Genomic DNA, 25,745 nt, shown 5'->3' on the forward strand with positions numbered 1-25,745 from the left:
CTGGGAGCCCGATGCAGGACTCAATCCCGGGACTCCAGGATCACGCCCTGGGCCAAAGGCAGGCACTAAACTGCTGAGCCACCCAGGGATCCCCAAGAGTTATTTTAGAGAGTGAGAGAGGGTAAGTAGAGGGAGGGGCAGAGGGAGAGGAAGAAAGAGAATCCGCAAGCAGAATCCCAGCTGAGCATGTGTCACAACCTGAGCCAAAACCAACAGTCAGCCACTTAACCACTCAGGCACCCCAGGATATTATTTTAAAAATTGTTTTCATGAGGGGCACCTGGCTGGCTCAGTTGATAGAGCATATGACTCTTAATCTCGAAGTCCTGAGTTCAAGAATAATAAATCTTTGCATGAGATTAAGGATGAAAATTATAATTTCTCAAAATTATAATTTTTTAGTTATTTTCTGATAATTTGAGAATTTTACAGCATGATCATGGTTTTGAAGTAAATAGTGAACTTTAAAAAATTGGGAAATTACTGGCTTTCTTAGTTCATTTCCGCCAGTTTTGTTTTTAAGATCTTATTTATTTCTTAAGATTGATTGATTGGAGAGACAGCTAGGGTGTGCTTGTGGGAGGAGTCTTCAAGCCTCACTCCCTGCTGAACCTGGAGCCCCACACAGGGCTCCATCCCATTACTCATGAAATCTTGACCTGAGCTGAAACCAAGAGTCTGACACCTAACCAACTGAGCCACCCAGGCACACCTAAGATTTTATTTTTAAGTAAACTCTGCACCCAACATGGGGCTCAAATTTATAACCCTAAGATTGAGAGTTTCACCCTCCACTGACTGAGCCAGCCAGGTGCCCCATTTCTGCCAGTTTTAAAGGGTCTGATTGAAGCATAGCAACAGATCGGTATGATTTAGTTCCCAGTTGTGTTTTTATTTTTATTTTTTTAAAGATCTTATTTATTCACGAGAGAGACAGAGAGAGACAGAGGCAGAGCAGGCTCCATGCAAGGAGCCCCTCGTGGTACTCTATCCTGGGACTGCGGGATCACGCCCCAAGCTGAAGGCAGACACGCTCAACCGCTGAGCCACCTAGGTGTCCCTCCAGTTGTGTGATTTGTCAAGTCATAATCTGCTTTGTGTTCTCAGACATCACTCAAGCAAATCAGGTACTTCTCTTTTATTTCCAGCATTTCTTATATTTTTTTTTGTTTTGTTTTAAAGAAAAACTTTTTCCTAGTTAGAGAAGCTGGGAGCTCACAGACTCTTTGGGATCTTGAAGCTGCTGCTTTCTGGCTGCCTCCAGATAGGATGATGATAGGCCCCAGCTATATACCCTTTACTGTATATTTTTAAGGTTATTTTTGGGATGCCTGGGTGAATCAGCAATTGAGTGTTTGCCTTCAGCTCAGGGCTTGATCCCTGGATCTGGAATCGAGTCCCATATTGGGCTCCTTGCAGGAAGCCTGCTTCTCCCTCTGCCTGTGTCTCTGCCTCACTCTGTCTTTCTCTGTCTCTCATGAATAAATAAAAATGTTTTTTAAAAAGTTATTTCCCTAGTAATCACCTTAGTTTGTGACATCAAGCTTAAATTAATACCAATTTAGTTTCAAGAGTACACAAAAACTTAGCTCCTTTATAGCACTGTACACCCCTCATGTTATTGTCAAAAATTATACATTGTGTGCCCATTAACATGCATAATAATTACTGTTTTATGCATTTGTCTTTTAAGAGAAAAAGGAGTTAAAAGCCAAAAATACATTATTACTAATTTCTGTATTTGTGTCGTTACCTTTTTCATTGTTCTTTATTTCTTCAGACGGATTCAAGTTAATATTGCAGTGTCCTTGTTTTATTTTTTTAATTTTTTTTTAAATTTATTTATTCATGATAGCCACAGAGAGAGAGAGAGAGAGAGAGAGAGAGAGAGGCAGAGACACAGGCAGAGGGAGAAGCAGGCTCCATGCACCGGGAGCCCGACGTGGGACTCGATCCCGGGTCTCCAGGATCGCGCCCCGGGCCAAAGGCAGGCGCCAAACCGCTGCCCCACCCAGGGATCCCTCCTTGTTTTATTTAGCCTGAAGGACTCACCTTAACTTTTCTTATAGGACAGGTGTACCGGTAATGTGTGCTTTCTCCCCCCCACCCTTTTTTTTTTAAAGACTTTATTTATTCATGAGAGAGAGAAGCAGAGACACAGGCAGAGGGAGAAGCAGGCTCCATGCTGGGAGCCCAATGTGAGACTCAGTCCCCGGACTCTAGGATCATTCCCTGGGCCAAAGGCAGATGCTAAACTGCTGAGCCACCCAAGGTTCTCCACCCCCACCCCCACCCCCCGCTTTTTATTAAAGATTTTACATATTTATTTGAGAGCATGAGTCAAGAGGGGAGGCACGGCAAAGGGGGAGTCAACAGACTCCTTGCTGAGCAGGGACCCCTTCTCCCCACATGGGGCTGGATCCCAGGACCTTGACATTGTGACCTGAGCCGAAGGCAAATGCTAACCCACTAAGCCAGTGAGGTGCCCCTCTCATTTTTTAAATTTATCTGGAGATGTCTTAATTTCTGCTTAATTTTTGAAAAATAGTTTTGTTTTGAATGTCTTTCAGCACTTTGTCTTCTGGCCTCTGTGGTTTCTGATGTGAAATCAACTGTTAATCTTATTTTGGAGATTTCGAAGTGTCGCTTCCTTTTGTCTTTCAATAATTTCATTATAATATGCCTTGATGTGGATCACTTTGAGTTATCTTAGTTGGAGTTTGTTGAACTTCTTGGATGTGTAGAGTAACACATACAGATTTCATCAAATTGGAGGAGTTTGGAGCTGTTGTGTTTTTTTGGCTTTTGGGTTTTCTTTTTTTTTTTAGGATTTTTTTTTCTATTTTTTAAGATTTTACTTATCAGAGGAAGAGGGGCAGAGGGAAAGAGAATCTGAAGTCTGATGAGCCACCCAGGCACCCCTAAGATTTATTTTTAAGCAGTCTCTACACCCAGCATGCGGCTCGAATTCACAACCCTGAGATCAAGAGTCACATGCTCTACTGACTGAACCAGCCAAGTGCCCCAAGGAGCCATGTCTTCTGGCCCTTTGTCTTCTCCTTCCAAGATTTTCATTATGTGTATGTTGTTACATTGGATGATTTCCCATTGGTCTCTAAGGTTCTTTTTTTTTCTTCATTGTTTTCTTTCTTTCCTCAAGCTCAATAACCTCAATTGACTTAATCTTCAAGTTTGCTGATTTCTTTTTCCTCCTTGAGCAAATTTGTTGTAATCCATCTAGTAAATTTTCCATTTTGGTTATTGTACTTTTCAACTGAGAAATTCTTTGTTGTTTTTTATAATTTCTCCGTATTAGTATGCTCTATTTGATGAGACCTCATTTTTATGGCTTTTTCTACCTAATTTAAAGTTTAAAAAGTCCAGTTTTTAAAGCTACAAGGAGCACATAGGTGGCGCAGTTGGTTAAATGTCCATTTCTTGGTTGTCCTGGGATGGAGCCCCATTGGTCAGGCTCAGCACAGAATTTGCTTAAGGCTCTCTTTCCCTTTCCCCTCCCCACTGCGCATGTGCTCTCTCACTTGTGCACTCTCTCTTTCTCTAAAATAAATCTTTTAATAAAAAGAAGAGTCATGTGCTCTACAGACTGAGCCGGCCAGGTGACCCCATACTCAATTTTTTAAAAACAGGAGGACACACAGAAGATGAAATATAAAGAGTGTGGTCCAAAAAGGGTCAAGAATAAGAAAATTAAAATTTTGATACATTACATTAGAACACCTTGTGTTCAATGATTGTAGGTCTATCAGAGTTCTGAAAGTAAGTGATCCTTATCACCCTGATTTTCACTTTGCTTGGCTGTAGCCAGAAATGTGGTCTGGTAAGGAGTTGTTCCTTCCCTTGGCTCTCTAAGGTATATGGTCAGTGTCCAGGTTTCAGTTCTTTTTTCTTGATTTCAGTTATGATTTGTTTTCCAAATATTGCTCGGTAAGGTAATTTTACCTATGGTCCTTTATGGACTCTTTCACTAGGATCTATACCAAGCCACAACTTGTTTGATAAAGTCAGCGCAGAAAGCTGACTTACAGCCTTGTCAAACACAGAGATTAGGCCCTTTTTTTTTCTAAACTCTGTTTATATTCTGTTAATGGTTGGCATCAAACAAAGGGGGAAGGGAATCCCCTGGGATTCTCAAACTATAGAATTTGCTGAGGCAGATTTTTCTTGTTTACACAAGGCTTGTGCTCATAAATTGTATGGAAAATTATTTTTCTTTAAAAACATAGTTTGCACTTCTGTGTAGATGTACGTTCAGTCACTGAGGCTTATTTCAAAACAAGTTAGAAGTACTTCTAAATGGACATGTCTCAAACATATGGTTGCTACTTAACTACACAATTCCATTTGAATATTGAATATCCCATAGTCTGTGGTAAAAATTTTTTTTTTAACTAAAGCTATAAGTCTCTTGTTAATATTGTGGTCTTCTGAAAGAAAGTATTTAAGGGGTATAAGTTGGGATAGGATACATGTTGGGAAAATAACAAAAGCTGTTATTAATTGCACTGTCTTTGAACCTGCTGATCAGCTCATGCAAAGTAAACAGAGTTCATTCAGTGCAAAACAGGATTGACTCCTGCTTTTCATAATATTTGAGGCTAATCTAAAATGTAATGCCTAACATAGGAGAATGAGTAATTTTCTTCAGAGGAACTGATTGCTCTTTAGTAAGAACTTGTTATCAAAATAAAGGATTTTATTTCATACAAGAGTAATGATAAATAAATCAAAGATATCCATTGTCTGTTTTCTGTCCTGCTTTTATGGTGCCTCTTTTTCCTAACCCAAGTCATGTTTTCATCCTACCCACTCATAAATCTCAGTCTGTCTCTGCCTCTCTTTCACATGTATACAATAATAAGTAGAGCAGAAGTTGAGTAATTTTTAGCTGAGGACCTCTTACCTAAAAATGTCACTGCCATGATGGTATTGTCAGCAGTGTTCAGGATTTCAGAATATGCGAGTGTGTGTTAGGCTAGAAGCCACCCCCCTCCACTCCCACCTTAAACTAAATTCACATTATATGAACAGAATGAGGTTATATTTTACATACTTTTAAGGATAAGTCCATAAAATGAATCCCAGGAGGGGTACCTGGCTGGCTGAGTCAGTAAGCTCTTACTGCTCTTACTAGTCAGTCAGCTCTTACTCAAGCTCTGACTCTTGATCTCAGGGTTGTGAGTTCCATCCCTACGTTGGGCTTGGAGCCTACTTGAAAAAAAAAAAAATCTAAAGGACCAGCAGTACACGTAGGGCTGGTGCTTTCTGAACCTTAAACCCAAGGAAAAAAACTACTTGTAGTAGGAGGTTTTAGTTTTAGTGTTTTACTTCATTATGGTGACTTTGGAGTAAAAAGGCCTGAAGTTTGTTTTTGTTTGGAGGGTGGAGGAGAAGGGGAGAGAGAGAAGCTTAAGCAGGCTCCACACCCAGGACAGAAACCGACTTGGGGCTCAATATCATGACCCTGAAATCATTACCTAAGCCAAAATCAAGAGTCGGACACTTAACCAAGTGAGCCACCCAGGTGCCCCAAGCCTGAAGATTTCAAAACTCTGTTCTCATATTAGGTATGCTGATTTCTCCCTTTGGAGCAAGTCACTCTGCTGTTTGATTTTATGTACAAGTGACTCCTCTATTATATGTAAATATAATTTTAGCAATTTCATACTTAATGAATTAGTAGAATATTGTAGAATCTAAACCTTATGCTTCAGACTTTGAGCCAGCAATATATCAGCTGGGTTAGACCATGTCATCACCTATTGAGTAGTATATAAGAAACCAGACCTACTATATTTAGATACTGCTCTGCTTTTACGCACATAAAAAGAGATTAAGTGCTTGAGCTAGTTGGAGTTTGGTAGTCATTTGTGGGTACGGATTTGCTAATGCCTGGAAGATGAGTGAGCCTATAGCCCAGGTAAGGAGGAAGTTACAGGTCTTTAGGTCAATTGATGCCCCAGATTTCAAGGCTAAGAGAGGAAGACTGCTTCTGATTCCTGCAGGAAGAGGAAGCAGGAGAAAAATCCAAACATGGAAAATGTCCCCCATGAAAGTAAAGAAGAAGAGCTTACTCCAGTGCAGAATGAAAAAGAAGCCCACCCTTTGGGAGGTGGTAAAGGCCAAGAGCCTGGAGGAATTAGAGTGGGTTGTGCCCTACCTGCCCATGATGTTAGGATATGTCCAATAGGCTTGTCACTAACCTTGACGTGATAGATGGAGATGCTGATGATATGGAATGGTTCATAGAGAAGAGAGCATTAAGGAGGAAAATTAGGAAGCTTCATATGAGGTATAGCTTTCACATTGTTTAAGATTTTATTTATTCATGAGAGACACAGAGAGAATGGCAGAGACACAGGCAGAAGGAGAAGCAGGCTCCATGCAGGAAGCCCGATATGGGACTCGATCCCGGGATCATGCCCTGGGCCAAAGGCAGGTGCCAAACCGCTGAGCCACCCAGGGATTCCCTTACATTTTTTTTAAAGATTTTATTTATTTATTCATGAGAGAGAGGCATAGACACAGGCAGAGGGAGAAGCAGACTCCTGTGGGAAGTCCAATGTGGGACTCGATCCTGGAACTCTGGGATCATGCCCTGAGCCGAAGGCAGATGCTCAACTGCTGAGCCACCCGGGCGTCCCTAGTTTTCACTTTTTTTTTTCTTAGTTTTCACATTCTTAGAGGAGATCCCTCCTCACCATGACAGTCATGATGAGTTTTGCCTTATGCCTTGAATGCTGTCCCTACTTCCCAAAGTTGCATTTTCTTAATGTACCCTTTACTGTGAACCTGAGATGTTAATGTCATTTTTCTTATTGGAGATTTCATTTGGACTTAGTCTAGAAGTTTTTCTGTCAGCAGGGTAGTTTGATCAACTTGGATGGAAAGATATTGATTATATACTGTGAATGAAATAAAACAATTTAAAAAGCAGTCTGGAGATACACTATCTCATTTAAAAGCATGCATATTACATAGATTAGATGCCTGAAATTCATTGTATAGTGGACAAATCCAGACATGGAACTTGACATGGACCCAGATTTAAAACAAATAGAGACTGTGCTATGAGGTCAAAAGATCTGAGAGGTTATTAAGAAGTCTGTTTTCATTTGTAGTCTCTGGGCTTTTTAGTACCAGTACCAGTTTTTAAAAGTAGAATTTTGCTTTTCATAAAGTCACTTGATGACTTAAGTCTTCCAGACCATGCTTGTTTTATAAAAGCAAGGCATAGGGAGTATTTTATTTTATTTTATTTTTATTTATGATAGAGAGAGAGAGAGGCAGAGACACAGGAGGAGGAAGAAGCAGGCTCCATGCCGGGAGCCCGACGTGGGACTCGATCCGGGACTCCAGGATCATGCCCTGGGCCAAAGGCAGGCGCCAAACTGCTGAGCCACCCAAAGATCCCCATAGGGAGTATTTTAAAAATCAGATGATTTAGGAATTACATTCAAGCAGTTGATTACCATCATTGACTGTTATCAGAAAACATCACTAAATGAATCTAGGCTGTTCTTGGCTATTTCTTAAACATGAAGATCATTTGAGAAAGAAACAAACTTTCCAATTGCTTGATTTCTCATGTTCATTAATATATCATGTGTAACTGGTACCTAATCATGATGCCTAGTGGTATTAGGTGCTAAGAACTGAAAGAATGACTGACAAAATATACTATTCTTCTTTTAAGGTTAAAAACGACAACTAACGCCAACCATGAAAGATCCAAGTCGCAGCAGTACCAGCCCAAGCATCATCAATGAAGATGTGATTATTAATGGTCATTCTCATGAAGATGACAATCCATTTGCAGAGTACATGTGGATGGAAAATGAAGAAGAATTCAACAGACAAGTTAGTTTTGTTTACAAACATGATCTTTCTCACAGCCCCTGACAGCCCTCAGTGTAATTGTACTTATCCCTGAAATGTGTTTATCTGGTCCCTTATATGTGAAATATATGGATTTATGTGCCACCACTCCTATTTTATTTGTATACTGATTACAACCAAGTTTGTATGCTCACTGAAATAACTAACCTTAAAGAGCTTTTTTTCAGGGTCCCTCCCCAGATATTCTCATTCAGGAAGACTAGGGTGGAGCTGGGGAAACTTGTTTTTTAAAAGCCCCTAGATCGGGGGTCCCTGCCTGGCTCAGTTGGTGGAGTAGGTGACTCTTGATCTCAGGTTTGTGAGTTCAAGCCCATGTTGAGTGTAGAGATTACTTTAAAATAAAACCATTAAAAAAAAAAAAAAAAAAAAAAAACTTCCCAAATGGTTCCAGTGTGCAGTCAGGTTTAGAAACTACTGCTTGCACCAATCAGATTGCTCTTAAGAGAATATAACTTTAGGAGCAGACAGACATAGGTGTACTAGGGTATAGAATTGTGCTGTTTTCACCTGAGGTTCTCAATCTGATAAGCCTGAAAACCTGACACCACTGTTCTCTTTAGAGAATGCTCATACATTGATGAATGTTGTCTTTTATTGCCATATTTCTGTCATCTGTTTCCATCTTGTGTCCAGTTCTTCTCTGATCATGGCTTTGATAATCAGTAGCCAATTTGATTTTGCCATATCCAGTGATGGATAATCAAGAGTAAAACAATGTAGTCTTATTTCAAATGAGAATGATTTGGGCTGTTTTGGGTTTATTTTTTAATTTTTTTTTAAGATTTTATGTATTTATTCATGAGAGAGAGGGGCAGAGAAGCAGGCTCCCCGCAGGGATACCAATGTGAGACTCGATCCCAGGACCCCAGGATCATGACCTGAGCCAAAGGCAGACGCTCAACCACTGAGCCACCCAGGTATCCCTGTTTTTGATTTAATTATCCATGCCCATGCCCTGACAGAATTTTAGTCATTTTTGGGTGGGTTTAGGGTTTGTATAGTTTTAAAGTACCACAGGTAATTCTGACAAATTCCTCAATGAAAACACTCCTTTATTACTTTCCCACCACCCTCATTGGAAAAAAGAATATTCTGCTAAGAAAGATAGCAAAACCCTAAACAGATCTTCCCTAGTCTTATGGCAGACACTTTTTTTTTTTTTTTGGCATAGAAGCAAAGTAGAAAGTTACAATATTGTGGTTTTAAATACTTTAATTCAAGATATTTTAAGCCATTCCTAGTGATGTCCTATCAAAATGTGCTATAAGTTATTGTTTACATATTATAAATCTAGATAGAAGAGGAGTTATGGGAAGAAGAATTTATTGAACGCTGTTTCCAAGAAATGCTGGAAGAAGAAGAAGAACATGAGTGGTTTATTCCAGCTCGAGATCTCCCACAAACTATGGACCAAATCCAAGACCAATTTAATGACCTTGTTATCAATGATGGCTCTTCTCTGGAAGATCTTGTGGTAAAGTTATTTTTCATCTTATTAAAACTAGCTCATCTTTCCCATAAAATGGGAAAGCCAGCAATCATCTGTTTAAGAAGAATTATACATTCTTCCCCTTCGGAAATTGTACTGCTTACTATGGACACAGGGGCCCCCCAGTCTCACTTATGACATGGAATGACTTCCAACAACACTCTGGGGCTAGTTTCAGACTAACAGACTTCTTGCCACTGCTTTTAGTTTTAAGAACTGTGTTGCCCTAGAATATGAGGATGTCTTAAAGCATTAATCCAAAGGAAGTACACAGTATGTTCATATGACTTGCCTATACAAAAGTAGCATGATGAAGAAGTTTTGCTCTTTCATTTTGCCCTAAACATTTGGCAAAATTTGCAGATTTTTATCTGAAAGGTGATAATTTGGAGTGTTGTTTTTTTCTGACCCAAGATTTTCATTGAGTTTGCCTAATAATTTCCTTTTGAACTGAGATTTAATGGACTTCCACAAGCTCTTGACAGAAAAAGAACACAAACCTATTTGCATTTTTAGCTACTCTCCTTGTCTCATTGTTGGGGTGGTATATTTGCAGTAAAGGGTTTTTTAGGAATTATGATAAACATCAGCACTAAAGTAGAACCTAATGAGTTGTTTACTAAAATTAAGATAAATGATTTGAAGTCATAATGTTGACCTTTCTGTCCATATTGACAATCTCTAATTGTTTATACAGGATAGTTCTCTAGAATTTACTCCTAGATTCCGAAGTATTTTTTGCAGTTCTCTTTCACTGTGCAGTGATTTCCTACCCTGGTGATAAAAACAAAAATTATCAACAAAAATGTAGCTGGGATCAGCTACATCCCAGACTTGCAGAATCAGTTGTCTAGGCATGTAAATTTTTTAAAAACCTTCATAGAGCGTACTGCCAGCTTGCCCATCAGGCATTTGGGAACCATTCTTCTAACAGGCTATGTGGAGAACACTGAAATTTACATTGTAGTATAGACTTGTTGCAGTAAATTACAATCCAGTTGAGCAGATGTGTGATCTGAATAGTCTGTTGAGATAAACTTACTTATGGCTGCATTAGTCATTCCACAATAATCCTGCTTGCTCTGATAAGTAAAATCCTATGCTGGTCATAATGTATAACTTTAATGTGGACCCAGTATAATTGTCTAGAAAGTGATTTATTCAACTCAGTCTATTTGAGATTGTTTCCTTCTCATTATTTTGTAGCTGACAAAAGATTACACATTCAAGAACGCTGCTTTTTTATTTAAACCTCACACTTTTAAAGTTTAGATACAATTCCCTTGAGAAAAGTGAGACTATGTCCTGTCCATGGAAACGGTTGTATATATATTAGGAAACTAAAGTTAAATTATCGCCCCAACATGTTATTTAATATGCTTTAGTCTTGAAGTAAGTGATATAGGGGTACAGATTTTATCTAAAAGCCTATTAGCATTCCTACATTTCAGGGCCTGGAATACATCTTGATTTCTTTTCATCTTTTATCAACTATGGTGGAGTCAAATCTCCAGCTATTGTCAGTATGCTGACATATCTGCCTAGCAAAGTAAAGATTTAGAGGTATAGAAGAGTGGTTCTTAGAGACTTTGGCCCATTCTTCCCCTAACTTAGACAAAAATAAAGTCCCAGAGAGAGTGACTTATCCAGGCTTTCATAGGAAATTAGTTAGGAGCAGAACTGGAATTCCATCTTAGGTCTTCTGATTCCACATGTAGTTTTCTTTTCCTGTTATAAACCTTGCTTCCTGTGGGAATTAGAATACAGCAATCTTATGAAGACAACTCCATATTTTGAATGAGGATCTTGAACAAAACTCTAATGCATAAACAATTCCCCAATCTACTTTGTCATTTCAACGTTAAGTATTTTTGCATAGTATGAAACAGTTAAAATCAAATATCATACTTAAATGAACAGAATTCATTATTCTATGACTCCTTTTTAACGTGTAAAGTTAGTGGGTTTCTGGTTACACTTGAGCAAGTTTAATTTCAATTCCTGTTTTACCTATAGAAGGTGATAAGTTTTCATATAAATATATAATTTATATCTGGTTCCTTCTTTCCTTGCCATAGATAGATTTTTGGGGGTTAAGTTTAACCTTACAAGCTGAGTTCTTTTATCTTACATTCTTTGGAAGATATTTTTGCATGTGGATCTGGGTTGAATGCTTCTGAGTATCTGAAACCATCTGTTAATGAACTTGCTTTTTTTATGTACTTATTTTCCAGGTCAAGAGCAATCTGAATCCAAATGCAAAGGAGTTTGTTCCTGGGGTGAAGTACTAAAATATTTGAGTAGACGGGGCCCTCTTTTGGTGGATGTAGCACAATTTCCACACTGTGAAGGCAGTATTAGAAGACTTAATTGTAAAAGCTCTCTCTTGTCACTGTGTTACACTTATGCATTGCCAAAGTTTTGTTAGTCTTGCATGCTTAATAAAAGTGCTGAGACTGTTATTAAGTAATAAGCTGTCAAACATTTACTGAAAATAGAATTGGCCCCATGGCTTGATGTGAAGACAGCGAGGAAAGAAGCACCAGTCAAGTTGTGACAAAGCCCAAATTAAAGTGACCTCTAAATCTTAGTGAATTGTCTTTTTTTGAGGATAAACTAATCCCTTAGGGTTAGCAAACACTTGTTAATAATGTCTAAACTTTTTTTAAATGAGTACATTTAAATTAAGTTTTAGTTAGGCATATTTCTCAGTTTAGACTTAAATTTGCATTTGTAACTATCAAAAACAATCTCCTTTTTCTGAAGAAGGCCTTGTTAGTTAATTTGAAATAATTCAGTATAGACAAGTATGTCTGGTTACTGAGGTTATAAGGTAGTAATGAGATGAGAACTAGTCCTGGCTTCAATGGTATATAATCACGGAAGACATAGTGAATTCTTCTAGTGTTACAACTGAGGAAGTATGTAATTTGAGAATTGCATCTTCTAAGCAGTCACTGCATCATAGCTATGCCTTTGTGAAGTGTAACATTTGACCCACCACAATCCAACTGAACAAAGTAATGGTAACATGATTTGAGTGGTGCTTTTCCTTGCTTTGTTAACCATCACTACAATAGTCTACAGCACAACTTTTCTTTTAACAAAGCTAGAACAGTTTTGGCTTCTTAAACTTCATACTTGAGTAGGTTAAGCTGCCATACGTGTTCAGTGTGAATAGTGTTTAAGTTGAAAATATTGTAAAAAAATTATATTTTTTCAAAAATATTTAAAAAAATAAATAATAGTAGAACTCAGCTGATGCTTGTGTTTATTGGTGCTGGAATGCAGACTCTCCTGTGGTGATTGATACTCACTTTAATGTGGGCTCAGTACTTCAGGACAACCCTGCTGGCAAGATTTGCTAAGAGAGCAGGCTTTATTCGATTCCATAGTGTCAAGTAGGTCATTATGCATGTATCTGTCCAAAATACAGTAGTAAAATAAACCCCATATCCCATTCCATAACCCACTTTGATTGCCTCAGGCTGTAGTGTCAGGGCAGTTGTAGATACCCGTGTTAGGAAACTTTTTGGTTGATCAATATAATGGTAACCTTACTTTGGTATAATCTCCATTGGCTTCTGCCCTTTACAAGCCATTGCTGGTCTGATTTGATATTTTGATTCACCTGGGTCATCTCTGTTTTCCCCTCACATAAGCTTATTTATAATACGTTTGTGGCTAGTCTTTATTTTGGGATAGGCTGTCAACCAACTAGCAATTCCCTGGTTCTACATAAAATTCTGCCTCATGGCCCTTCTCAGTTCTTGATACTGTCCTCTGTGCTTTTCTTGAGTTTGTTGGGCTCAAAATTAAAAAGGCCATGTAGTCTATTCTGGCTCACATTCTCCATGGGGGGGGGGGGGGGGGGCGGGGGGGCTTTGGTATGCCCAGGTGCCCCAGTGTTTTTTAATAGCTCCCTTAAAAGACAATAAACAGGTAGGGTTTTTGTTGTTTTAGTCATCTTGGAGTGCCTAGCTAGCTCAGTCAGTAGAGCATGTGACTCTTGATCTTGGGGTCATCAGTTCAGGCTTCAGGCTAATGACCCCAAGATCAAGAATCTAATGCTCTACTGACTGAGCCAGCCAGGCACCCCAAAATAGGTAGATTTTTAGGAAACTCTAAAGCAGAGATAATCCTACTTGGCTCTCTTTCTTTTTGGAGCCATGATACAGCCAGTCCCCTCTGTCTCTAACAACTAAGTACCACAAGTGGCACAGCAGGGTGCCAAATGTGTGAAGCTTACAGATCCTCTAAGTTCAGACAGGGATAAATGAGTTAATTTCAAAAAAAAAAAAACAAACAAAAAAAAAAAAAATGAGTTAATTTCCACATACTGCCAAATTACCATAATGTAGTATAATTGGAGATCATAAATTTGAATTAAAGAGGCATTGTAACCTAATGATAAAGAGCATAGGCTAGCCAGACTTCTTAGTTGTGAGTCCAGTGATCATGGACAAGTCATGATCTCTCTGTGCCTTAGTTTTCACCTGCTTAAGATGGTAGTATTAATAGGGGCACCTGGCTGGCTCAGTCAGAAGAGCGTGTGTCTCTTGATCTCAGGGTCGTGAGTTCGAGCCCCAGGCTGGGTGTAGAGATGACTAAAAAAAATAAAAATTTAAAAATAAAATAAAATGGCAGTACTAATTGTCTCAGGATTGTGTGATTAATTAATACACATCAATGGGACGCCTGGGTGGCTCAGTGGTTGAGCGTCTGCCTTCAGCTGAGGGCATGATTCCAGAGTCTTGGGATCAAGTCCCACATCGGGCTTCCTGCATGGAGCCTGCTTCTCTCTCTGCCTGTGTCTCTCATGAATAAATAAGTAAAATCTTTAAAAAAAAAATTAATACACATCAAGCACTTAAGACAGTCCTTGACACATAGAAAGTTCTGTTTAAGTGATTGTTCTAGGCTTGGCTTTCATTTTGTTGGAACTTTGGTTGTCAGGGAAACTGCATATTACAACTGCTGAGTTGTTTAACTGGAGAGTCAGGCATCTGCATTACAGGTAGAGATGGCAAGTTTCAGAGCATCGGCTATTCCATTTTGGTTTTTTTGTTTTTTGGTTTTTTTTTTGTTTGTTTTTAATCTGTTATTCTTTGGGGACACCTGGGTGGCTCAGTGGTTGAGCATCTGCCTTTGGCTCAGGTCGTGATCCCAGGGTCCTGGAATTGAGTTCTGCATCAGGCTCCCCGTGGAGAGCCTGCTTCTCCCTCTGCATGTCTCTGCCTCTCTGTTTCTTTCACATATAAATAAATAAATAAATAAAATCTTTTTGGGGATCCCTGGGTAGCGCAGCGGTTTGGCGCCTGCCTTTGGCCCAGGGCACAATCCTGGAGACCCGGGATCGAATCCCACATCGGGCTCCCGGTGCATGGAGCCTGCTTCTCCCTCTGCCTATGTCTCTGCCTCTCTCTCTCTCTCTCTCTGTGACTATCATAAATAAATTTAAAAAAAATTTTTAAAAATAATAAAATATTTTTAAAAAACAATAGTTTTTTTTTAACGACTTTATTTATTTGACAGAGAGGGAGAGAGCGAAAAAAGCAAAGGGAGTAGCAGAGGAAAAGGGAGCTTGATGCAGGGCTCAATCCCATGACCCTAGGATCAGGACCTGAGCCGAAGCTAGATGCTTAACCTGACTCAGCCATCCAGGTGCCCCAGCTATTCAATTTTGATGTCATTTAGACAGATCCTCCCATCAGGGCCTATGTGGCACAGCTTTAGGGTAATCGAAGTCATCCTGTTCTGATTTTAGGAGTTTTTGTTACCACTATTGAAACAAGGCAGCATATGTAAGAGACTTTTCCCTGTTTTTGTGCAGTGTCAGTAATTCTCAATCTATTTCATGTCATAAAGTGTTGTGAGGTTTTGGGGAGGGGGGCTTGTTTTTAGCATACTGAATTGCAAAGATGGGGCTACCTATGGCTAGAGTTTGTCTCATATGGGCTACAATTTCATGCCTAGATACTCGGAAGGCTGAAGGGATCCATATGTCAGCATACTTGTAACCTCAGTGACACACAACAGTTGAAAAGTTCTATCCTCATTATGAAATAGCTAAGGAGTTAAACTCAACAATCCATATATTGACTTTCTACCCAGTCCACCTTTCCCTTGAAGAGTCAAATAAGTCACAAAAATGGAAACTGAGTGGTTTTGATTTTCTTTGTTTAAAGAATATTGTGACTTTTCAACCCTTCCACAAAAGACAGTCTTAACGTATGTCCTACCTTTCCTAGGAGTAATTTTTCAGACTTTGGTGCATGCAGATCCAGTTTGTATATTTTCTGGAGGGTCTTCTGGAACTGGAAGCTGGGCTTTTGACCTTGAAGAAAATCCTTTGAAGATGGGGCAGATAGGAATGTATTTCAGAAAGGCAGTCCTTTTTACTATGCTCATCCCAATGGGGAAGTCATAGCTCTTGAGGCTCGTAGACATCTCACTGTTGGCATGGGCCCCAGCCTTCCACTGTATCAGACCTCGTTCCTCTAGGCTTCCTGCAATAGGACAGTGAGATTAGCAGGCCAGCAGCCCTCCACTACCTCCCCTCCATACTTCTATAACCTTGTCCTGAAACAGATTTCTGGAATCCATTGTCTTCATTCTCAAGTATTTTCTGGGACTGAGAGGTTACTGAATCCATGATATCTCGGCTCTTAACTTGGCCAGAGCTCTAGGAAACCCTAAAAGTTACTGGTTATAATTAATATCTGTTGTGTATCTAGAGTGTGCCAGGCTCTGTGCTAAGTGCTTTAATTTCATTATTTCATTTCTTCAAAAAATATGAAGAACCTGGCAGAAAGGTTAAGTAATTGTCAGCTTACATCTTTAGTATGGGGCTAACATGCTAAGCTGATGAGGGAGGACCTAACTGTGTCCAGTCTCTGCTTTGGGAGCAGGGAGGGATGTTTAGAAACACTGTAATCAGTACCAATATTTGAATATTAGGGTTCCATATTAGGAAAATAAACTTTTTGTAATACAGACCGCAAGAAGTCAAGCCAAGTAAAATCTTTGTTGGAAGTAGGATATACAAAATGTATTTACATCTAGGGGAATGTTCCCTCGGGAGGTGGAGGGGTGCATGAGGTCTCAGGATCTCACAAGAGGGCTGGGGTGAAAGAAGACTGATGGAGCATTTGCTAAACTAATTTGCCCTTCTGTGTTTGGGCTGTAGATGGGGAAAGAGCAAATGCAAAGCACCCTGTTAGCAAAGTGCCCATCACACAGAAGAAACTGTGTGATTGCATGGTTAAGGACTGGCTTCTGAGTTAGCTAGACCTGAGTGTGAATTCAGGTTGTATAACCTTAGGCAAGTGATTTGACCACTCTGAACTTCAGATTCCTCATCAATGTACATTGAAGGACTACTGAGGATTATGTAGCATAACATACATGATTCCTAGCAGAGATGGTTGCTGATAGGTAGTTGGGTTGAAGGACAGGGGTGTGAGGAACTCGGGACAGTCTGAGGTTGTTAACATCTGGGTAGCTTAATCCAGCTTTCCAAATCACAGGGCCCTCTATATACAGCTGTCCACCTGATGCCCTCCATCTCCCCAAGTTCCCTGGGTATTGTGGCTGCCATTTGTCTGGTCCACAACCTGGTTTCCTCTAAGCAGAGAGGGGCGGGTACCTCCCATTAGCCCAAGGGGTAGCTGCTACCAAGAGTTCTCTCATCTTCTGATGCTAAAATCCCTAAAAGGACCATGGCACCTAGGCCCTCCCTGCCCATGCTTCAACCCTGCAGCTGTATTTGGTGGGGGGTGGAGGGCCATCATCCTGCTGCTTCCATCCCTGATTGCCCTGGACTGATGCAGTCTTTAACCTCTGCCTCCACAGAGCTTTCCCTGATCTTCCAGGTCCTCTGAAAACCTCCAACAAGCTGTATGGTACAGTGGCTAGGATACAAGCCATAGACTGCATCCAATGGACTTTGTTAAAATCCCAGATTTGCAACCTTTTAAATCCGCAAATGTTGTGAACTTTAGTGAGTCAACCTCTCCGATTCTGTGTCCTTGTGAAATGGGGTTGATAGTCTCTGCCTAACAGGATACTTGTTGAGACTGAAGTGAGACATAGTGTCATGCCTGACCCACAGTAGATCTTTGGTAAATGTTAACTATGCTTGTTACTTGTTAGAGCAACTGGTGGCATTTAGTTTCTGTATTTTACAGGGCATGGGCCTGTCAGGTTCTCAAGGGCCCATACAAAGTATCTTCCACAATCCCTGCAAAAAGCCGTTATACCAAAGGGAAATATTAGGGGCTCTCCTAGTAGCCAGTGTGACAGGTTGGTTGGCAAAACCCACTCCAAATATGCCAGCAAACTGATGCTTCATTTGTATCTGCCCTAATGTAAGAAAACAAAGGCTCCCAAAGGCACCCCTCAACTTGATGACTATCAAGAAATAGGAAACAAGTCACGGGGCCCAGAGCCTGGGAATAACAACTAGACTTGCTCTCTCGGAGACCTATGAGGCATGTCTGTGCTTCTGTCTAGCCAGTGGTCTCTCCTTCCAGCCTGTGGGCACTCTGCCAGCCCAACTGTTCCTGCTTCTTGCAGGGTCTGCATTGCGTGGGTCCTGGCCACACTTCTGACTGAGGGGCCATCTGTTGGAATGCATATGAGCCCAGCCTAGTTCTGTGTTTCCCTCCCAGGGCTTACCCATACCTGGCACTGTGTTGTCCAGTATGAAAGCGAGGCACCCACCCACGAACATCTCTGTGGTCAGCAGCACAGTCAGAATCTGGTCTACTTCAGGAATGCCTGTGGAATAGGACAAGGCCAATGGGCATGTTGGCAAGTAGACATGCGATGAAAGCATACAAATCCCAACTTTCACACCTATTTGGACCTCTGCCTTTCTCGTCCTTAGATTCAAATCCCAGTTTTGTTGTCTTGGGACAAATAATTTAATTTCTCTGAGCCTCACTTTCTTCCTGTCATGTGGAGAAGGACAGTGGTATCTGTTTCCTGGAGCTGTTGTACCTAATAAGTGAGCACATGTAAAGCTCCATGCCTGTCCATAGAAAGTATTAGTAAAGAACAGCTGCTCAATAGCTTCTCAGCTTCCGCTTCACATCCAGAGTTGGGCAAGATTTGTGATTCTGTAATATGGTACCTTTTGGGGGCAGAGGGAGCCATGTCCTGAGTTGAGTCCACCACACCTCCTCCCTCCAACCCACACATTCTGACTGGCTTAGGTACCTGTGTTGATGGCACCGGGGTTGGACTCCAGGTAATTGGGCAGCGTGAGCCCAAAGAACATGGAAAATCCGAGCACGAACAGGTTACGGGAGGAGTTCATGTCCACGAACTGCAAGTTGGACAGCCCCACAGCCGTAATCATGCCTGAGGGCACAGGATAACTGCTGGGGTTGCCACGTGGGCAGGGTGGGCTCCACCATACCAAGACTGCGAGGCGACGCCCGGCCACACGCAGCACTCACCGAAAAGCGTGCAGAACATGCCCCCCAGTATAGGGTCGGGAAGCGAAGCAAAAAGGGCAGTGAATTTGCCAATCGTGCCCAGGACTAGCATGATCGCTGCTCCATACTGCACCACGCGCCGGCTGCCTACCTGCAAAGGAGCCAGGGCCAGCTTAGGCCCTGGGGCCAGGCTGGGCAGGGTGAGTTCCGGGAGGGGGGAAGGCCTATTATAACAGCCAGCACAGAGGGGGGCCTGGGCTTGTTTGCACCAAAGACAGGGTAGGGCTTTGTGCCACTCTGTTCTGTGGCACCTTGGTAATCCCCAGAACGCCAATGTTGGGGCTGGACGAGGTAGACCCGTTGCCTGTGCCCAACAGCCCTGCAATAATGCAGCAGATGCCTTCAGTGAAGATGCCCCTGTAAGGAAAAGGCGAGTTGAGAGCTTAGTCCAGGCTCTGACCTGGGTTGTGTCTTCCCCTCACCCTGGGCAGGCGGCTCGCCTTCTTGCGACTGTGCCAAGCTGCAGTTCTCTGTCCATAATACTCCCCACTCCAAGCCAGAGGTAGATCTGGGAGCCAAGAGCCCATGTCCAGAGTGCTAGTCCCAGTGCCCTGAATTTAATCCCTCTGGTGACCCTGGGCATCGATTTCCTCATCTGTAAAATGGGGATAATAAGGGTACCTGTCTCACAGTCATTAGTATATTGCAAAAGAGAATGCATGTGGACAGGGCTAGCTTAGGCATATGAAAGCTTGTCGATGACCATAGTTTCCCTTAGGCTTCATTATCTCAGCTATTCAAAACACTTGGTGAGGAGAGCATCCCCATTTCATAAACACAGAGAACAAGGTCTGGAAAGTACTACTTGATCAAGTCCACACTTGGTTCTCAACCCTGTCTCTATGATTGCTTCCTGAGTGGCCTCTGAGAGGATCAGATGTGGGAGAGGGCAGGTGGCTGTACCTGTTGATGGCATGTACTGGAGGGGGCGGTGCGCCAGCCAGGCGGGCACAAGCATAGTAATCTCCGATGGACTCAATGATGCCCGCCAGCGTGGCACTGAACATTCCCAGAACAGCAGCCGCAGTCACTGTGGGCAGGCCCCACTGACCTGGATCAGAGGGAGATTGGAGGGTGGGTACAGTGCTGCTGGCTGGGTCAGGGAGGGGACTAGGCTAGGCAGTACATGGGAGGGGGAGTGGAATTTAGGGACCTCCAGCTGGGGTGGGAGCTATACAGTTGTGGGAGCTTATTTGGGATCACTCGGAGCTATGAAGCTGGAGTGAAGCTTTGGGGAAACAGCCTGCCTAGTATCCTATAAATGGACAGCTAATGCTAATTACGTCATCAACTGGATAGTTATCAGGGGCCTCATAGGTAATCTGACTGGAGGCAGAGGGGCCAGTAGGGTGGCTCACAGGGGTAGGGGATGCGGATCCAGGGTGCGATAGTCATGATGTCCCCTCGTGCATCTGTTCGTGCCTGGAAGCCATAAGCTGTAGGGTCTGAGGGCAGCACATTCGTCAGGGTCAGGATATAGCAGAGCAGCCACACGCTCATGATGGCCAGCACAATCTGAAGTGGGGTAGTGTGAGGGGAGCACTGAGGGCCCCGCAGGTCTTGGTCCAGGCTCACCAGCCCCTGACTCAGGCCTAGCCCCAGCCCTTACCCTGCTCTAGCTCAGACCTGGGCCCTTATACCTTCTCTAGACCCTGACAAGGACCTTATCTGTGCTCTGGCTCTAGCTCCTCTGCTGTCCCAGGCCTGCCCCCCAACCTTTGCCCTGGACACAGGTTCAGTCCCTGCCCTAGTCCCAGCCCCAGCTGCCTGTCAGCTCCTCACTGGAAACATCTTGAAGATCTGGACACGGAAGAGAGTGAGACCCTTGCCCCAGCGGTAGACAGGCAGCAGGAAGGTGAGGTTACGCAGGTACTGGGAGAAGAGGACGATCAGAAGAATGGAACTAGGGGCAGAAGACACAAAGGAATGATGGCTGGTAGGCTGGGCTGGGTCCAGGACATGAAAAGGGTGAAAGTGCTGGGGCTGGGCAAAGATCAGGCCTGGTGGCCGCTCACCAAGCTGAGATGCCCCAGTGGGAGCCAGCTCGGTCACCAGCGGCTTGGAAGACAGAGAGGCCGATGAGGGAGACGGTGGGGGTGACCGTGAGAGGTCCTATGTAGCTGAGAAGGGCCCCAGGCAGCCCCATCAGCCCGATCACCACCTCCACCATGCTGGACACCATGATTGCACCCTGGACCTAGAAGAGCAAAGATTAGTGTAAGCCACTATGTAGAGGCTCTGACGTCTACATTTTAAAGAAAGCTCCTGGACCACCTCTTTGAATCCTCCAACTCAGCAATGGCCCTCACTCCCATCTAGCTCCCTCCTCAGGTCCAGCCTCTAACATCCCAGGTGCAAACCCACCTCTCGTATCCGCGGGTGCCAGATATGAGAGGTGTTCAGGGGAAGACTCCAGTTACCGTAGATCTCCTCTGGGAGCAGAGACAGGGACACACACATGGCCAGGGAACAAAGAGAGGAAGAGAAGGTGCTCCATGAATGTACCCCATGGTCTAGACTCGGGACAGTTGTCCACACTTCCGGGCTCCTGGGCCTCCCCTCTCCATCACAGCCCCCGAAAAGTGTGCCCACCTTCTGGGGGGCATTTCCATCTCTCCAGGGCTAGGATGGCTTTGGCTGGGACCAGAAATGCAAAGGCGCTGGCCTGGAACAGTGGCAGCCTAGAAGAAGAGGCACAGAACGGCAGGGGTGGGGTGGGCAGGGACACAGAGACAGGGGAGATGGGGAGAGAGGCGCACAGAGAGAAGGAGAGAAAAGTCACACCCAGAGGCCAAGACACAGAGGGACAAGGGCCAGGGCAGAGCTGAGAAAAGTCACCGTGGCCCTAGGCAGGACTCGAACATTTTGGAGGCCCGAGGAAGAAAACAAATGGAGTCTTTGTCCCACAACCTTCCCTTTTACCTTCTCAACCCCAGCTCCTGACGGTTGAGGAGCCACATGCAGGGAGATGGACAGCTCAGCTCTTGTATCCAAGCTCCACTCACAACCTTCCTCCATCCTCCCACCACACAACCATCTTTTGGCCACCCAGGGGCAGGGTACCCTCAGGAGGATGGGCCATTGAAGGGGCCCACACAGAACCTAAAAGCCAGGATTGGGTGGGTTCTGATTATCCAGAGTGGGGCTTAACAGGGGGAGAGCCCAGATAGGGTACATTCCCTTAAGCCCACCGACTCCCTTCCTCTGAGGAGCCTCAGGGGCCCAGGGTAGGATCCCAGCTGCCTGCCTCTAAGGATGGCTGGGGTAGCAAGTGAGAGCAGATAGGGACTTTTCTCTCCCTAAAAAGAGCCCTCAGAGAAACCACCTGCTCCTGCTGTGTGGACCACTATATGTTGGGGGTGGGGAGGCCAGGGGAGGGCAGCTTACCGGATTCCCAGTGTGGTCTGGATAAGGGTGGTAATGCCCACGCAGGTGAAGATGGTACCGATGAGCTGGCTGACCATGTACTGGTCACGGCCCACACACAGCGCCTCAGCCAGAAGGAAGGGCACAGCAATGGTACCGCTGAAGCATGTCAGGTAATGCTAGGGGATGGGGGAGAGTGCATGGGGCAGGGCCCATCGGGATCACAGGGACACCCTCAAATTCTCATGTCTGCCTCAGTGGACCTGTCCCCCTGCTAACCCTAGCAGTGTGTTCACCTGGGACTGAGATTCCTACGTGGGATTCCCAGAGAGCTACTGGTCACACCTCTTTCTGGTTTACTAATCTGCCCCTAGGTTATTCCTGTGGCTTTGTAGAGTGGGTCCTCCTCCCTGTGACTGACGTTCTATTCTGTCTGGCTGGTGACACCTGTTCCCAGAGATAATCTCTCAGGCCCCATCAGACCCCTCTCCCCACCCCAGCTCAGTGACAGTTCACTATTGTTGACGTTAGGTTTCTTTTGCTCTTACCCTAGATAAACTTGTTGGCCAGGAACAGGGCTGGGATCCTGGGGAGAGTGCAGAGTCAGGGTGGGGAAACCCTATGAGAAAACCCACCTGGAAGCCCAGTAGAATGCACAGGTACCAGGGTGGCACATCCTCGATCTTGTACAACATATCAAACTTGGGTTCTGTGGGCAGGGACATTGTGGGATCCCTCGTGGAGGTCCCTGCTGAGCCCACGGATTCATGCTAGGGTAGCAGGGAGAAGTAACTCAGGGTGGAGTGATGGGGACCAGCAGAGTCCATTCTGCCCCAGAATCAATCAGGTAGCCTGAGTGGCCTGTAGGATCCTCAGAATGGGGTCCAAGCCCCACCCTCCCTCTTGGTTCATCCAACCAGCTGTCTCTTGACCTGGCTACCTGTGGCTCCCTCCTCACATTCTTTTGTGCAGGGATGAGCCCACTGTGCTGGCTCCCGGAGGCCTTGGGAACAGGGCATTCTGGCCAAGGGGATGGCCTCTAAGAAGGCCCCAAGGGGCAACAGGAGAGGGGGCCAAAGGGCTGAAGTCTGCGGACAGGCCCTCTTGGGCAGCCTCTGGTCCCACCCTTGCCACTTGGAGGTCCTTGGGGTTTCCCTGGAGGTGGGTAGGTTGGGTCCCTGCTGGTCTTCAAGCAGGAGTCAGCCAGTCCCAAGCTGACCACTCCTGCACCCTCATGGCCACCCGCACCCCATCCCCCAGTTGCTACTTTCTGCCTGGGATAGTCACTCTCAATCGAGTTTGTCGGAACGTTTGTCTCTGCCTTCCCAGGGGGAAAGCACTAGCAGGCTCTCTAGCCACCACCCAAGCCTGTGCCCACCCAGCTCCCACCCATTCCCAGCACCTGTGTCCGGCTCTCCAGGTTCTCCTGGGCCCTCATCTTTGGGGCACAGGTGTGAGCAGTTCCTGAGGAAGAGAGAGGATGGCTTTACGAAGGCCAAGGAGGACTTTAGTCCACACATCAGACATCGTTTGAAGTAAATCTGTAACCAGATCTCCAGCTCTGATTGCGAAAGGCAGGCCTGGGTGGAGGTAACGTATTAACTACGGCCATTGTGGTAAAAGCCACCCAAGCCTCTGCCACATTTACCTTCTGCGCACTTGCCCATCCCAGCCTGCACCTGAGCCTGGGCAAGGGCCCTGTTCTTATTTCTAAGAGAGGGCAGGGTGGAGGTGAGGAGTGGACAGTTCACCAAGCTCTGGATGGTGCAGAAGAGAATGGCAGTGGGCACTTAATTAGGTCACACTCTGAATAAAACTCTTCCCCACTTTTTAATATCAAGTTAATAATTATCATCATTATAGTCATTCTCCATAATGAGGAATCACTGCCTGCCAAGCAACTGCTATGTATTGCTGTGTTCAACCCCAGGCGTTAGGTGGTGTTAACCTCATTTACCGCTGAGGAAACAGATCTAGGAGATGTGATCTGACTGAGGTAGCAAGATTTTAGACACCATTCCAAAACCTTAGGTTGGCCTCAACCCCTGAGTTCATGCTATAAATTAGCCATTAAATCCAATAAAGGGCTGGGGCGCCTGGGTGGCTCAGTGGTTGAGCGTCTGCCTTTGGCTCAGGGTGTGATCTTGGGGTCCTGGGATCAAGTCCCACATTGGGCTCCCTGCAGGGAGCCTGCTTCTCCCTCTCCCTGTGTCTCTGCTTCTCTCTGTGTGTCTCTCATGAATAAATAAATAAAATATTTTTTTAAAATAAATAAATTCAATAAAGGGCTGCCTTCCCCACACATGGCCACTTACCCCTCAGCATCACAGAGGCACAAAACAGATGGGCCTCTGGAGGAGAAGCTGCCCAGGCTGGTCCAGCTTTGCCTGTACCCTATGTCAGGACAATTCCCTTCCCCTCCCAGTCAGGACTGGCTGTATAATCTGCAGCGCAAAATGAAGATTTGGGGCCCCCATTCCAAAAGTATTATGAGTTTTCTTTTTTTAGTATTATGAATTTTAACACAACAACAACAACAGAATATTAAATCAAATTAAACCAAACCTTTCTAAGCACTGGGCCCTGTGTGAGTGCATGTCACCCGGCCACTGAAGCCTGCCTTGGACTCAGCCTGTCCTCTCTTCCAGTCACAGGCCTGGAGCTGGCTGAAGGGACTTGGGGAGGGTCCGAGGAGCTAGGGCTCCTCAGCCATGAGGACAGGGCCTAAGGTTCCTGGTTCTGCCTCTCTCTGTGCTGCCCCAGGGCAAGCCCCCCAGGGCCCACCTACTTCTGGGTTGTTGGGCCCATGGCCAGGCCCTGCTCCAAGGGCCCGTAGGCAGCTGTGCTCTCCAGCTAGGCAGCAGCTTCATGCCACAGCTATGAATCTGGCAGCCTGTCCAGCCTCCAGCTCTTCCTCTGTCTGCCTATCTCCTTGTCTCCTTCCTTGGTTCCTGCTCCCAGGTGTCCCAAAGTTGTCTGACCAGTTTGAAGCTTTGAAACTGCTCCTTAGCACCTTCTTCCCCGCCTCTCTCCACCCCAGTACTCACCAGTGGGCTGTGGAGACAGAGCCCCACCCCTTACATTCTGGTGCACAGTCCCATGGACATTCAGTTCAACCCAAACTACACATGCCATATACACAGAGACAAGGCAGGCAAGTTGCACATGGTTTCTTTCTTTTTTTTTTTTCTTAATTTTTATTTATTTATGATAGTCACAGAGGGAGAGAGAGAGAGAGGCAGAGACACAGGCAGAGGGAGAAGCAGGCTCCATGCACCGGGAGCCCGACGTGGGATTCGATCCCGGGTCTCCAGGATCGCGCCCTGGGCCAAAGGCAGGCGCCAAACTGCTGCGCCACCCAGGGATCCCTCTTTCTTATTTTTTTAAAAGATTTTATCCATTTATTCATGACAGACACAGAGAGAGGGAGAGAAAGAGAGAGAGAGAGAGAGAGAGAGAGAGACAGGCAG

At 44.4% G+C, this 25,745-nt stretch overlaps 2 protein-coding genes and 1 pseudogene across 11 annotated transcripts in view; 2 read left to right on the forward strand and 1 right to left on the reverse strand.

The window, feature by feature from the left end:
- Window positions 1–12,663, forward strand: part of PAIP2 (poly(A) binding protein interacting protein 2) — a 25,056-nt gene extending 12,393 nt beyond the window's left edge. For 5 of the 10 annotated variants that reach the window (XM_049101672.1, XM_035713805.2, XM_049101636.1 and 2 more), the window contains 3 exons: window positions 7,715–7,878; window positions 9,212–9,391; window positions 11,641–12,663. In XM_049101672.1, the coding sequence (XP_048957629.1) occupies window positions 7,741–7,878; window positions 9,212–9,391; window positions 11,641–11,697 (375 nt within the window). In that variant the 5' untranslated portion in view covers window positions 7,715–7,740 and the 3' untranslated portion in view covers window positions 11,698–12,663. Of the gene's footprint in view, window positions 1–911; window positions 1,128–7,714; window positions 7,879–9,211; window positions 9,392–11,640 lie in introns of all 10 variants that reach the window. The other 5 variants (XM_049101653.1, XM_049101673.1, XM_049101643.1 and 2 more) reach the window with 2 other exon arrangements.
- Window positions 1–25,745, forward strand: part of LOC112658885 (60S ribosomal protein L17-like) — a 384,311-nt pseudogene that overhangs the window by 242,570 nt on the left and 115,996 nt on the right.
- On the reverse strand, window positions 10,631–25,644 carry SLC23A1 (solute carrier family 23 member 1). Its single transcript, XM_025445057.3, has 16 exons — window positions 25,064–25,644; window positions 23,678–23,739; window positions 22,911–23,045; window positions 22,297–22,454; window positions 21,502–21,590; window positions 21,274–21,341; window positions 20,925–21,106; window positions 20,692–20,812; window positions 20,268–20,424; window positions 19,813–19,960; window positions 19,161–19,266; window positions 18,871–19,000; window positions 18,629–18,772; window positions 18,092–18,187; window positions 15,649–15,915; window positions 10,631–11,153 (listed from the first exon to the last, which is right to left on the reverse strand). Exons 1-15 carry the CDS (start codon window positions 25,143–25,145, stop codon window positions 15,668–15,670), a joined length of 1,926 nt encoding a protein of 641 aa, XP_025300842.1. The 5' UTR covers window positions 25,146–25,644; the 3' UTR covers window positions 10,631–11,153; window positions 15,649–15,667.

Source organism: Canis lupus, chromosome 2, assembly GCF_003254725.2.
Source record: "Canis lupus dingo isolate Sandy chromosome 2, ASM325472v2, whole genome shotgun sequence".
NCBI lineage: Eukaryota > Metazoa > Chordata > Mammalia > Carnivora > Canidae > Canis > Canis lupus.

What these genes read in the sequence shown, in the direction of transcription:
- SLC23A1 (XM_025445057.3), bottom strand. Translation starts at nt 25,145, where the DNA reads ATGAAGCTGCTGCCTAGCTGGAGAGCACAGCTGCCTACGGGCCCTTGG. An exon ending in GCATTCTACTGGGCTTCCAG is followed by an intron (nt 22,455 to 22,910) that starts GTGGGTTTTCTC and finishes CCCATCCCCTAG; the next exon opens with CATTACCTGACATGCTTCAG. An exon ending in CATGTTCTGCACGCTTTTCG is followed by an intron (nt 18,773 to 18,870) that starts GTGAGTGCTGCG and finishes CTGTGCCCTCAG; the next exon opens with GCATGATTACGGCTGTGGGG.